Source organism: Chaetodon trifascialis, chromosome 9, assembly GCF_039877785.1.
Source record: "Chaetodon trifascialis isolate fChaTrf1 chromosome 9, fChaTrf1.hap1, whole genome shotgun sequence".
NCBI classification, from domain to species: domain Eukaryota; kingdom Metazoa; phylum Chordata; class Actinopteri; order Chaetodontiformes; family Chaetodontidae; genus Chaetodon; species Chaetodon trifascialis.
The window spans coordinates 23,690,934-23,706,075 of NC_092064.1; the positions used below are offsets into that span (position 1 = coordinate 23,690,934).

Here is a 15,142-nt window from a genome sequence, read left to right on the forward strand (position 1 = left end):
CCTGAAGGAAGAGTGGTACCACCATGAAAACCAAGCAAGGGAATGGATGGATGACTCAACTGCACTACTCCTTCATGAAATGTTTATTCAACCTTGGAGAGAAACCAAGATGATGTCTGCTGGGGGAAAATGATTCTTTTTAAGACAAACTCCTCCCAAAAGCAGTGGGTTTGGAAAGGCTTCAAATACTTTTGGTGGAAAAGTTTCAATTCCAAATGGCCATCTTGTTGAAACTGTAAATTTGTGGCTAGTGATCTGGCTTAATTCACTATCACACATACTCTAAAAACACTTGTGAGGGCAACAGCATCCCCACAAATTGCCATTAGCACACTCACTGTCTCACTGTGACTTACTGTTGTTGCAGGAGTTCTTGTCAGGCAGGGAGTACCCCAGGTTGGCCATCTCCTGCTTGGCCTGGAGCGAGGCCTTCCACTGGGCCTCGGGCAGGTCCACAGCCAGCTCGTGGATGCTGCTGGAGTGGAGGATCTGGGTGGTGGCGTAGGGAGTGGCCTGGGATGTTTGGCCAGGGCTGTTGTAGTTGGCTTTGGTGGTGAAGTCTATGCTGCTGTAGATGGCTCCATCAGAGAGCATGGTGCCTGTCTTATCCCCTTGCCCAGTGGGGAGATCTGAAAAAGAGGAAGATAGGAGTTTAGCTATGGTCTAAAATAAATGGAGTATTTAAACAGAAATGGCAGATGAAGATAAGAGGACTATCCCTGTACATTGCACCTTGAGTGACCTGGGATTCAAGTTCATGAGGTCCTGGAGTGTTATGGAATCACACTTAACAGGTTCTCCTCATTCCCCTCCACATGAATGAGGAAGAACCTCACTCCCCTCATTTGTCTGTTCATACACGAGGGATAATGCTACTGCTCTGCATATGTGTGTGATGACAGAGGAAGGGTGGGTGGCAGAGAGAGAGGTGGAGCTCGGGAAAAGAGAAAGCAGGCTCTCTCCGTAGTGCATGGTTTGCATGCCCAGTGAAGGGGAGATGATGTAGAGCCGTGGCGGAAGTGTCCGCATCTGCGCCAGTCAAGCTGCGCCTGTCCTTCACGACTGGCTGCTCAAGACCATCCTTTCAAACACCCATCCACCCCCTGCTCCTCTGCCCGTCTCTCGCCTCACATTCTCTTGCTCTGAGGTATGGGCCATGACACCAGGCTGGATTATTTGCCATTACTCAGCCTGGTGACAGTGGAGGCCCTGCTGTTAATGCTCTAGCTGTCCTCTGCTGTGATATATAAATATACACCCAAACACACATGGGATATGCATATTTGCATTCATATATGTACATGACGAACAAGAGTAGCTCATGTAGAGCAGAAGGAAAGGCAGGCTATCATCTTTCATCTCTTATGGTCTCTTTGTCAAAGCACTGGTGAGAGCACCAGGGCACTCACCTCCTCGGCCAAAGTTACTGAGGTCATTGGGTCCCCCGGAGCTGCTGTTGACAGGCAGGCTGGTGGCTGGCCAAGAGTCCGCTAACCAGGGGTAACCTGGGTCACTGGCATTCAGCAGGCCTGGCCGGCTAGGCAGAAACACAGGGTGAAACACTAGATTAAACATAAGATGCATAATTACATTAATACTAGAGAGTCTATGCAAAAAACTAACAAACAAAAAACATCATTATGCATGGTTTAATTCTGCTTTATGTTACTGGATTTAGAAATAATGAACAAAAAAACATGACAGCAATCAGCAGCGACACAATGTGAAGACAAAAAAAAAAAAAAAAATCCAACATATGTTTAAATCTCAGTTTGTACACAAGAAAGTATGTTTGTGTGAGATAAGCTTGCTGTAACCCACTGGGGCTAACGAAACACTCCTGAGATATGGCAAAATACTATGCGGCTAAATTTCTTCTCCCACAAAGTTGGAATTCCTTCAGGCAGACACAGCCCTTTATCTCTCTGTTCCTCCTGCTGTGTCTTTGTCACATTCCCTGAGTTATTAATGCAAAATCACACTGTGGAGACACTAATGCATGCATTTGCTCTCAGCACACATGTGCAGCAGTGCACATGGACACCCACATGTATACTGTTTCCTTATTCATTAATATCACGTTCATTCTGCTGTGTTTTCCCATCAACCCCTTGTGGTGATGTCCAGACAGTCTAAATCTTATTTGATGAGACTTCAAACCTCAGCTCTAGCCCCACCATGATGCCCTGGCCCACTTGTGGGATGCCTGCATATGGGAGAGGGCAGCTCCATTTAACAGGTGTTGTGTCCCTCCTGAGGGGGTGAGACCCATAAAAAGCAGCCATTAAGACTTTAACCTGTCATGGGTGACTGCTGGGAGGCCATTAGGGCCACTTTACTGTACAATCACGTCTGAGGCTTGTTACTGTGGGTAACACAGATGGTGTTAAATGAGAATGAGAGATGGCCTTAAATGCTTTTGTTAATGTGGCACTTAATTGATATGTCATGCCCCACTTTGCATTGAAATTGATTAAAATGCAAAGAAAATGTAAGAATGTATAATCACTAGTTTACTTCAGTAGAGGAATGATACAAAATAAACACATTTTAAGTAAACAAAAGTATTAGAAGTATTTTGATTGTATTCATTTTCCCTGAGAAATCACCCCCCCCACAATATTTAGACAGGCTCCACATGTGATGAAACGGATGGCACTGTCTTCTGAGAAACACAGCATGCCCTGCTGTCAGTGCCCGGCAGTGCTGTACACAGCAGCATACAGATACATATGCGCGCTCTGAGAGGCTGCGGAGCACAGTAGTTAGCAGCCGGGCATTCCTGATGGGGTTTTTTGTCTTAGCTCCAGTGGGGTGGCATGTTGGCTCTGAGGGACTGGGAGAGAGTCAAGCCCTGAGGACAAGGGCAGGTAATGGGCGTGCTGCAGTCAGTCTCTCCCTCAGCCACAGGTTCTAATGAGAGGAGCCGTTCCACAGAGGAGAGGAGTCCAAATGAACTGCAGCCCTGGCAAGCTAAGAGCCCTCGCTGTGGTTTCTGAATGCCAAAACAGGCCCTCGGGGGAGACAAGTCATTCAAATTGATGGCTGTGCATCAGACAGATGCACTTTTATGGGGTAATACATCTCTCTCCGTCCTTCCTACCTCTGTTTCTAGCTGCCATGTTCCCCCCGCTGCCATCACTCTCTCTTGCCATACCATCTTTCCCTAACCCTATTTTCCTTTATTTTCCCCTTATACACCTCCACCTCCTCTTTCTGCCCCTCCTCCCTGCTTCTCGTGCGCTTAACATCTGTCAGACTAAAAATTCCAAGCAGCTGAAAAAGAAGAGGACATTATTCTCTTTTGTTTACTAAAGCAAGGCTACAACACATATGTACACCATCTAAAGCAAAAAAACATGCCTTTGTCCCATTACTTGTCTCACTTGTCGTGTGTGCTCCAGCGAGTCCTCCCCCAGCCCACTAGAGAAAGACGATTTGAAAGACAAGAATCTGACAGTGGAAATTGCTGTGTCGTCCTTGTATTTATCACACAGCAGTATTTCTGCTAAGGATAATTAGAATAAGACTGATTTCTTCTTCCACGTGTGTTTGTGTGTGCGGTTGGGGTTGGACACCGGGTCATACGTCTAATGAAAAGTCAACACCTAACTTTTAATCCCTGCCCAGCCTAGGATGGATGGTAACCTTGGCCGATAAAATTTGATTTGGAGCATTTCCTCTTCCTGTTAGAAATTTCAGTTACTTGTGATGGGTAGGAAACCATAAATACTGCCGAAGATGCCTGACACTGAGCTTCTCATAAATAAGCCAAGTGAGAGATATTAATTCGGAGCAACTTCATAAATCAGGTGCTTATGGCCCTGCAGACTGGTGAATGGAACTCGGATTAAAAGTCTAGACATTAGCCAACACTTAGAGCAATGGGAAACACAGATTACTTTCTAGATTAACTCTCAGCGAACATGCTGTCATTTAGCATTCAGATCCTGGGATGTAAAGGAATCTCCATAGCAACAGTGTCAGTGAAACCTGTTCACTGCAATGCTCAGCCCATTCTCCCCGCCTATAGGAGGGAATCTGCTTTGCTAAAATATTGATCAGTGCCAAGATAGGAAGTTATTACTACCTCCTAATTACCATCTCCCTATTGGCAGGTGGATAAGGAATGAGCCCTTATCGGCTTTTATCAATTTCAATTGAGCAGCCAAAGTCAAATCGTCCAGGTCTACCAATCTGCAGCCTATTCATCTTCCATGAATCATTTATTTTGTGATCGATTAAGTGTAATTGTTCAGTCAGGGCAATTTGGCAGCAGCCAATGAGAAACTGGGAACAGACGCGGCTTCATTTGCTATTGTCTAATTAATGCAATAAACATCTCATGTAACAAATGAACACATTTTCCTCTGATACCCTGCTACACATTTTCACTCTCAGGGCAGATGGGCAAGTTGCAACATCTGGGATTTGATGGCACTAGAGTGACTAACGGATCAGAGGCGCATGTTAGAATAAGAGTTCCAGACTGCATCCTTTTCCAGTGTAGTAAAAATCGTGGCAGTCGCTGCTACTGACTAAAGATATGACAAATATAGAACAGCACAAATACAGACATTTCAAATCCCATTCGCTGGGGCGAGAATCAGACCCACTTATGTGGAAAATTGAAGGAAAAACACTACAGCTGAAAGTAGATGAGAAAAGGCATAGCAAGTAGCGTGGCTAATTCATTGAGAGCATGCTGGCAGCTCACAGAACAATATAGGCAAAATTGTCCGTTGTGGCATCTGGCGTGCGCACGCAGAAAGGGAAAAGCATGGAAAGAAAAAAAGGCATAACTATAAAAATGCTGCAACCAGACTGCAGAACAGACACATTCCCAAAAGCCCAGAGACACACAGGGTCAGATTTAGTTGGCAATCTCACGCTGAGTGTTTGAGATCTGGAGGCTTTACCTAGTCAGGTGTGATAAGCAGTAGATAGACAGAAGCCCAGGATTCTCAAGGGAGTCTCCTGAATACCCACAAAGGCTCAGTAACTGGTGTCATTGAGATGTGCCCTAGTCTCTGTAACCCCTCTCTCTTTCACCAACACACAGTGAAATGGAGCAGGCTGTATGGGGGTGCAAGCGGGGTACCTCCACACATCTCTCCCCTGGGTAATTATTTTTACATTATTACATGTGCTCAGATCCCAGCCGCCCACGCAAGGTGACAGGCAAATTTATCACTCCAGAGGGCTTCTGGGCTGCCTGTAGCCAGCAGCGGAAGATAAATGACAAAATAAAAGCACTCTCTGCTTAAATTGTTTCTGTTAATTCTGTTGAGGAGATTTATGAGTTCATCTATCGATGCATGAACAGAGATGTGGTAGAAATGTATATTTGCACGGCGGTTTGCATGGCAGGCACACAAACAGGTATTGGTTATCTATCAATCTATCAGTCATTTATCAGTGTTAGAATCAAAAGGAGCTTGCTGTAGACTTGATGCATGACTGTGGAGGGAAAGGTTGTGTTAGACATGTAAAGCTTAGGACAAGGAAATGAAATAATAATGGTGGAAAGATTTTTTTTTTTTTTTAAATTTCCTTGTGATATTGCACTCAGAAATTGATCAGCGTTTCTCTTGTTTTGGTGGGACACTCACCTTCCATTGCTCATCAGACCACCATCAACTCTCTGGAATGTCACTACAGTCAGAAATGAAAGACAGAGGAAAAAGATGGAGGAAAAAAGACAAAGCCAGATATTAAGTTTTTGAGTATAACAGATAGTAAACAACCAGGATTTATTTCCAGAATTAAGATAAGATGCATTGTCTGTTAAGTATTGTCCAGTTCGCCCTTCAGCAGCTATGTTTTCATCTGCTCACTGTTTCTTACACAGCTAGATAGTTGATGGATTCACTGAGGGATGCAGATGTCCCTCTGCGTCCAATACCTTTCATGAAAATTAAAAAAAAAAAGAAAAGTGCAATGATGAGGATTGCATACTGCTTTGCTTTGCTTTGCTTTGCATAAGTGGAGACGTCATGTGTTCCTCAAGGACAAGATGCCTGATGAGAGGCAAAACTCATTTCATCTTTCTTATTTTGCTGCTGAGTTATTATCAGATTTGTGATTAAATCTCAGCCAAAAAATGATTAGAAAAGGCAGAGGGCTCATTAATCACGTTCAGTTTTCTATCTGCAAGCATCGAGGCTGAGTTACTGATCCTTCAGCAAGCAGGGCTCCCCAGAAGCCATACATGTGGCCTGTTCCATTACAGTGATCTATAGATAACAAGGGCCGCGCTCTATGTCAGTGGCTAGTAAAACTCCACGGCTCAAAGTGAGAGACGGCTGTGAAGGATCCATTTCATCTTTGTTCCACAACCATGATGACAAAGCAGCATCGGGAGTTCTAAGCATGTTAGAACTTCAATGGATTACAGGAAACACAGAAAAGCAGCAAGAGTTTTGGAAATCACCGCATACCGATGAAGGGGGAAAAAAAAGAGGGAAAAAGAGAGCTGGTTTACTCAAGAGGGAGAAGGAGAGCTGTTGGTAATTTGGCTCATTTGTTCCACAGATGGAGATTAAAGAGAAAAGGAGGCTGAACATTCCTCCTCTCTTTTCTGTTTCATTCAAGTTGATTCCACTGCAAGCCCAGGCATGGGCGAGAGAGAGGGGGCTTTTCTGTGGGTGACGTAGTAACAGAGATGACAGGGAGAGGAAACTCCCACATTCGATTACAAAGGCTGCTGACAGGATGTTTTAAGGCATCATCAACATTACCTAAGCTCACTTAATCCAATTTGCTCTTTCATGAACAGAATTGAAGGATTTTAAACAAAAGAAACAATTTAAAATGTGTCTAGCATGCACGTCGGAACAGTTGATAGTTTATTTACTGCATTAAGGTTTAAGCAACTGAATATCAGCGAGTGGAATTAAAATACTGCTCAAAAAAGTTTTACACAGATAAAACAAACATTGCAGGTCTGCCTGAATAAAATATAGCTTTGACAGCTCGAGACAGAGTTGGCATTCCTTATTCAGTCATAGCTAAAGCCATTTCTCTTTGTTCCACCACCAACAAACTTGCATTAGAGAATTCTCTGTCGTTTGAGAGAGGACTGACAGGAGAAGGAGGTGGAGTTGAGGGGAGGCTGTGCAGCGGGAAGGCCTCTGAAGTCCCTATCTGTGCTCAGGCACATTTCTGTGCTGCTGTGGAATACTTTTATGTTAGCCGGAGTGACACGGCGGCATAGCTGTGCTTTTCGCCTCCGTCTTCCAGATAAGCACTTTCTCCAATATGAATACAGATTAATCCCCTTTAATAAGCATTATGGGGGGGTGGACATAATCAGCATATAAAAATTCCATCAAATCTCCTTCCTGCTGGCTGTGTGCCTCTACAGCGTAGTGATTTACCTCTCATGTACTGACAGCTTTAGGAGGCTGAGACAGGACACTCTCGATACATCAACTAATTGTCAATACAGAGAAGAGCAGCACTGTGAGACTCTTCAGCAGCACTCTGGCTCGTGTTCTAAATATCACCTCACTCTAACTCTATAATCTCTACTATATTTGACCTTGTTTTGTGCTTGCCACTCAGAACTCTTTTAGCGAGATAACCTGCTTCCTCTCTGGCTTCTCCGAGGTGTGCTTGCAATTTAAAACCAGACAAGTTTCACTAATATATTAATGTGTTCCATAATCTGTTGTTACAGCTGTTATGGAAAGGCCAGAGTTAATTAGGTTTTTGGCTGTAAGCTCCGCAGGGACCCCATGGCTACATGTATACTTTACCAAAAAAAACTGTATTAGTTAAGCTGTCCGTAAATCCAGGAAACAGAGGGAAGGGCACTGTGCTGACCCCTGACTGGTTGTACCACAGCTATCAGATACACTGATACTGTACTGTACAGAGTCCTTGAGGCATGATTTACATATTCATCAGTAATGCCTTTTTAACTTTCTCCTTACATCCAACTGCTCAGTGTCTTAACAGGCAACTCCTTTCTCAATCCACTCCATCCACAGACAGGATGATTTGTACTGTATTGATACCCCTTAATTCAGCAGAGGCCAGACAGTGAAAACATAACATTATAACATTACACCATTCAAAATGGCTCAATTTTGCCATGAAACAAAAGAAATTTAGCCAAGGTAGCCAGATATGTTGAGTCAAAGCGGTGAGGGAAATCAAGTGAAGAACACAAGAAGTAAATGGAAGGAAAAGGGGAAAAAAAATCAAACACACCAGCCAGCTGCCTAACTGACACCTATGGAGAACAAATATGTAAATTACAACACGATCCGAGTCTTGAAAAGAAAACAAAGATGAAGAAGATTATTGGTGGAAGAGGGAAGTGGACAGTCTTACTCAGCACCACAAGACTGCCACGAAAAAAGATACACAAGACAGGATGAAACGTCATTCAAAATCACGTAGCCACAACAGACACACACATAAATACAACACAATATGTAAATAAGGCTGTAGGTTGGGCAGGAATAAGGGCTTAAGTTCGCAGGGCTTTGGTCATGGCCAATAACAAATCTTTTTTCTTGACTTGCTAATTTGCTTCTCTGGTAGGTTAAATTAGCTTCATGGTTATGAAGTTTGGATTTGTATTAGCCATGACCATCAGTCTGACAATCCAAGCATATATAAGCGGGCAGGAGATGAATCTGCGTTGAGGTGGAGTGAGGAGACAGGACAAATGAACAGTACCTGCAGGGGTGAAGGTGAAGGACTGAACTGCAAAACAAGAAGACAGAGAAGTTGTGCGTTAAAAGCCTGCAGAGATAAGCGGTGCTTTAGGGGTATCTGCACGCTGGGGACGGGGTCAAGCTGCGAGGCGTTGAGGGTCAGAGAAGGTAGGACCACATCGTCACCCAGCGTGCAGAGCAACAGCCAGGAAAGCAGCCAGCTCAGAGGCCACAGAGGTGTAGAGACGGTGGCACAAACCAAAGAACACACAAACACATAAATGTAACGAACAGAAATGAAGAGCAAATTAACCAAGCCAGCTTACAGTAGCTGCTGCATGCTCTTTTTGGCTTGCTAAAAATAAGAAAAAACTGCTCCATGAATATGTATTTCTCTTGAATATATTTCTAATATGGCGAGAGCTAATGTGAGAATATTGCGCTGCACTAATGTGTTCATTAGCATTTTCTGCTTTCTAATTAAATCTTGCACCCTTGGCAGTGTATGTCAACTTGGTGGTTGCTTGTATTGACTGGGGGTCATTCAGTAAGATGTCAGGGTCAGCGTGTGGGAGGAGAGCTGGACGGACTCCAGCTTCAGTGACCAGCAGAGTCCAGTCTGCCCACTCAGCTCGACCACCCTGGGCTATTAACCAACACCGTGGGTGGATTTGTCAAAAACTGTAGTCCTCTGGAAATGACTCACGCTGACATCTGTCTCCCTGTTGAGCTTTAACACTGTAGCCAACGCAACCTCACTGCTAGCTACTTCTTCATCAAAACTGTACTAATTAAGACTGAAAAACAATATCGTGGTTGCTTTAACAGAGAGAAAATAAAAATGTTGAACTTCAGAAGAATTCTTCATTGTTTGCTAAGGCACAAGAGCAGAATGTCAGTGTAAATTTGCATAGGTGACTACGAGATTATGATCAATCTAACCTGCGTAGTTGCTCAGGCCCTTTCTCTTCTTTCTCCTCCAATAGAGCCAGATGCTGAAGCCCATGAGGATGACCCAGCAGGCCCCTCCGATACCGGCGATAAAAGCAGGCTGTTTGACCACATCAGTGATCTGTTCTGTAATGCTGTTGTTCCGGTTTCCATGTATAATCACATCCCGAAACTCTTTACCTAAGGGCACAGGAATAAACAGGGAACATAATGCTTCGCTGGGTGGACGGTTACTGGAGAAAAACAGGAAATAACAATGCATGATCTGCTGCTTCAAGGTGAGAGTTAAAACAATCGTGTGACACTGAAAGGTTTGAGAATGCTCGGAAAGAACACCTATAGATACTTCAAGACAGGGTTAGGGCTAGATTAAGCTCAAAGGAAGTAGGTCTGATGAATTATATGTGAGATATTGACCCAGGTAGCAGGACATAGATCTAAAGGATGTGCAGTGAAATATAATGTACGGACTGAAAAAGACAAAGCCTAAAAGCTTATAACAAACCCCAGGTGAGCAGGCTGTTAGCTCAGGCCCTAATTCACTCTACTGCTGGTAAAACACACCATGTGAAATGAGAGGATCCTAGCCTGTATTGATCTCCAAACGCAGCTCATCCTGAAAAGCCTGCATGGCACTATTTCTTGGAGGTTGATAAGAGCACAAACAGATCTTCCCACACACTGACAGGAAGACGTACACACTCATTAAGATAAATATTACATGTGCATGCATGCAAAGTTGCACCAATGCTCTTCATCTTCATATTACTGTGTAACCACATGAACACACGCCCATTCACACATCCACAGACAGGCAAACACACAATATATTATGGCTGCAAGCTTGAGGCTCTGCGCTCAGAGATGGATTATGTGAGTGACACTGGGGAAATAAGAACATGCTACAGGCCAAGCCATCAGTTATGGGTCAAATCAGGCACAATCTGCTACAGCTCCACATAAATCATATGTGGTCAGGCCACATATCAAAATAGTAGTATTTTAACAATATCATCCATTCAGCAGTTCCTAGCATTCAATGAAAATATTCACACTGTTTGTTCTTTGGCTGAAATCACCCACAAACAGTCAAATACAACATTATTCTTTGTGAACACTGATGTTAGCATAGAGAAAAACTCTGGAAGATGAAAAGCTGTGAATGCTTGTTATCAGTCCATCTTACCAATGATGATAGACTGAGGGTCACTCTTGACTCCAACCCCTGCACTTGTGCTGGCAGCCACTTCCACCCGGTACACCACTCCCACCTGCAGCCCGCCCACCACCACTGAGCGTATGGCTGCATCCACCGTCTTATTTACATGGAAACGTGTCTCATTCCCTAGACACCATATCTGACGCAGAGAGGGGAAAAAATAGAGAGGCAGTTGATTCCACTTGGCTTTGGATAAGTTAAATGAGAATCCATGCTGATTCACTGAGACCAACCTTGTACTCTTGTATGATGCCGTTCTGATGGTCGGGTGGAGGAGGGTCCCAGGAGATGCTAATGGATGTGCTGTTCTGGTTTCCCACAGTCAGGACTGTTACCTGCTGAGGAGGGGCACTGGGAGCTGGAAGAAAAGGCACAAAATAACCAGGTCAACAATCAAAGACGCTATTCTGCAGTTCAGGCGGCAGAAGAATATTTAATCCTTACAAACAAGAATAGTGGGAAGCACAGCAGTATTGCACATCTGCATTTGTTTGAACAGGAGCTCATCAATATGTATGCACAAGTACACATCGCAAAAACAGACACACACATTCTTTTCTGAGGAATGTTATGCTTCAGGGATGGCACAGGTGGCTGAAGGCTGTCAAGATGTCTCATTAGAGGGGGATTTACATGAAGATCAGGGCAGCTCTAACATGGCCATAGTCTTTCTTGAACATTTCACTCTGATTTAATATCTAATATATCCTTTGCTCCAGCCTGGTGGATTTGCAGAAAGAATACTAGTATTGATTTGTGGAAAGACAGTGAGGCACAGTCAGACAAGTGCTCTAAAGCTAAGATTCCAACACTGACCAAGCCAGGGTGGCAAGTGGGTCAATGAGCTTATAGGATGAAACACAGACAAGAAGGAAATATGAAAAAAATACATTTCGCACGAAGGGAACATGGTCTCTGTAAACATATTGACTGATTCCATCGATCAGCCAGATGAAACTAAAGCCAGTATGTAAGGATCAGAGGGGAGCTTCAGAGTGAGGCACATCTAAATGAATTGGCTCTGTCCACAGGTAGACAGAGAGTGGATAGAAACGAGACAAGTCAAGCTTTCATAAACCTCACTCTGTTGTTATTCTGATGGCAACAATCTTCTGACCCCACAAGGGCTAACAGAAGAAAAATAAATAACAGTTGGCCAAACTGGAAATAACGTTTTAAAAATAATGTTTTCTCATTTCCGCAGTGGCTGGCAGGAGAGCGGCACCACAGCAGAATACTGACAGGTCAATTACTCCTGGGCTGCCTTCCCTCACCTCGCCTCCATCCAAAATGGCACGTGTCACCCTGTAAATCTGTGCTCATCCCTCAGCGCGATTGGCCACACTGCCCCCCAGAGAGCCTGGAGGCGCTGGCATGGCGGAAGATGAATGGGTCCAATGATGAACCCAACACCTTGGCCAGATTAGAAACAATCTACCAAGGGAGCATCTGATCAAGCATCATGCTCAGGGCTCTCCAACGCTGCATTACGTGCAGGTGACAAAGTGCCGGATTGGAGCACAGCAGCCATCAGAGACAATGTCGTTCAAAGTTAATGTTATGAATGATTTAGCAGCTTATTATCATGCATATTTGCACTAAACAATACACATTTTTCATTAGAGGCCTCAGAGGGTGTGCTAATAGAGCCATTAGCGGAGTGATGTATGTCAGGCAGGAATGTGACCCCCTGTCTCTTACGCGCACACAGTGCTCTGCTGCACGGTGAAGGAATACAAACATATCATATCCAAACAAAAAGGGAGAAGCCAATAGCTAATGTAAAGACCTTCCCCAGAGACACCCATCAACGAGGATGAAGATCAGTCCTCTACAAATGAACATTTATACAACCATCACTGACTTCCCTACCCCCTAAATAAGCACTATTTGGAATAAAAGATGGCTCTCCTTCGTGCCTTCTCAGACCATCTTTCAGAGGGAATCAGATGGCAACTGTGGCTGAAGTTCATTTATCAGCCACGACATGACTGTCCAGATGGAAAGGGAGGGAATGTGTGAAAGAGGAGGGGGGAGACTACAAAGATGGACAGAGCATTGGAACACTGAGCATACTGTAACCCTGCATCCGTCTGGACCTGCTCTGGGGTCTCTCTAATTGTGTTAGCTAATGGACAACCTAAGTTTTAATCACCCTCTGAAAGGGACTTCTCTATCCATCTAGCTGCCCTTCTCAGTAGTCCCACAGTCTCTGAGGAGCCTAGAGCCGTGTGTTTGAGGGTGTATCAGCTATGGCCAGGCACAGCGGTGGGGTTGTGACAGAAATAGAAAGTGGTCAAGCTCTCTGAAGGACTGGGATGTAGATAGAGCAGGGAGAGTTATCAGCATTGGTAATAGCTAGGACATGCAGGTTCTGGGGCCTTGGGGATAGGTGGTGTGCTGGCATGTCGTATGTTTACTGTGTGTGTGTGTGTGTGTGTGTGTGTGTGTGTGTGTGTGTGTGTGTGTGTGTGTGTGTGTGTTGGGGACAGCTGTAATGTGATGGCAGTTCCGCTACAGCCATGCGTACACTGGCTGGCCACAGGAGATATGGTCCCACTGAGGAAGGGAAAATAAATGGGCCTGTCACACCGACAGGATGTGAACTGTCTCTTATACATGCAGGCCTAAATATGTTGTGGCAAGATGGGCTTTGTCTCCAGTATAAAGAGTCTGTATTTGTCTTTTTCTGCTGTTGTACGCACATATTGCGTGTCTTTACTTCAGATCACATCATAATTTAATTTCAGTTATTAGACTCGAAGGTTGAAGCAAGGCTGGTGCAGTGCTGTTGGATGCATTTCTGTTTTGGCATAGGTCAAAATAGTAAATCCATCCAAACACAGACCTGTGTGTATGTGTGTGTGTGTGAGAGAGAGAGAGAAAGAGAGAGAGAGAGATATTGTGCCACACTGCTCTGTAGCCTTGTCAGAGCCTGTATGAATCAAGCTTTGGGCGACAGATCATATACGCAGGAGGAAGTGCATCTTGCGTCCAATCACAGCTCAGGCCTGTGGCTGCTGGGTGATGGATTATAAGACAGTTGGCACTAACACCACCAATCATAAACAAAAAAGGCACAGCAGGAAGGTCAGACAGACAGACAGGCACAAACATGCATGAACACACACACGCATTCACACATACAGTATATACCCTCAGTTCTAAGTATCAAAGGGAGGGGCAGCGGCGTCTGTGATATTACGACAAAAACCAACGTGAAAGCAGCCTATGGGGTCATGTGTCACCCGTCTTGTCGTATTGGTGTGGACGCGCCAGAGTTTTACTCACTGTGCTGTATTGCTTCTGACATAAACACTCAGCATGCTCTTCTTCTTCATACCTTCTTCAGTCGTCCGTGCCGTTCTGGATTCACTGTCCATGCCTTGGAACTCGTTGAAATAAGGGCGGACCTTGATCTCGTACACAATGCCCTTTTTAAGCGCGGAGAGGATGACGCTGCGCTCAGAAGGGACCTTCACATCCTGAGTCTGCCAGGGTCCTGGTGCAGGCAGTCCTGATGTCTGCCTGTAGAGAACTCTGTAACCCTGGATGAACTGGGACTGACGATCCACCTGAGAAAGAGAATGAAGACAAGATTACTGGTGTATTTCAGAGCAAAAAGAACTGTGCAGGCAAGATTGGTAGATGCTATCTCGGGCCAGCCGCTAGATAATATAAACGGATGTTTTTCCGCAATGTTATTTCTCACAGGATTGCATCCATGACACTTTAGAGGCTGTTACTCGTCTAATGGGCCTTTTATCACCTGCTATGACACACTTAGCTCAATTAACACCTTGACATTACCTCATTCTCCCAACTCTCTGCACCAAAGTGCCCGCTTCTCTACTAAACAGACCTTCCTTAATGCCACCTTAAAGGACATATGCATGCCTCCCATGTATTATAAATACTAACTAGTGACACTGGAAAGCACATCCCCCCACATTTAATATAGGCTTCAAGTATGAAAATGTCATGCAGCAACAAACACAGACACTGTGGGGACATGAGGTGAATACACAGCAGAGGTGATAACAGCAGATCTGTCCCATAGAAAAGACAGAGAGACTGGAAGTCTGATAGCCCCCTGCAACCCACAAAGGACCCCTCCCTTTAAACTTGAGCCCATTTAGCTAGACAGAAAAGCTGAATTTATGCAGAGGAGGAGCGGCCGCATAACTCATTGTAATGGCTTGTTAACAGTAGAAGAAGTGAGTGGGGCTTTCAAGTGGGATATTAAGCAGCTGTTTTTCGCCAGTGTAGCCCGAGTAAATCAGCAAAATGGATGTGTGACTTT

The 15,142-nt window shown here is 44.6% G+C and overlaps 1 protein-coding gene across 4 annotated transcripts in view; it reads right to left on the reverse strand.

Annotated features, from left to right (window-relative positions):
- Positions 1 to 15,142, reverse strand: part of robo2 (roundabout, axon guidance receptor, homolog 2 (Drosophila)) — a 257,943-nt gene that overhangs the window by 20,310 nt on the left and 222,491 nt on the right. For 2 of the 4 annotated variants that reach the window (XM_070971052.1, XM_070971049.1), the window contains exons 14-21: positions 14,183 to 14,414; positions 11,073 to 11,197; positions 10,807 to 10,978; positions 9,612 to 9,800; positions 8,692 to 8,718; positions 5,613 to 5,655; positions 1,410 to 1,537; positions 357 to 629 (exon numbers count right to left, since the gene is read on the reverse strand). In XM_070971052.1, the coding sequence (XP_070827153.1) occupies positions 357 to 629; positions 1,410 to 1,537; positions 5,613 to 5,655; positions 8,692 to 8,718; positions 9,612 to 9,800; positions 10,807 to 10,978; positions 11,073 to 11,197; positions 14,183 to 14,414 (1,189 nt within the window). The remainder of the gene's footprint in view (positions 1 to 356; positions 630 to 1,409; positions 1,538 to 5,612; positions 5,656 to 8,691; positions 8,719 to 9,611; positions 9,801 to 10,806; positions 10,979 to 11,072; positions 11,198 to 14,182; positions 14,415 to 15,142) is intronic. The other 2 variants (XM_070971053.1, XM_070971051.1) reach the window with 1 other exon arrangement.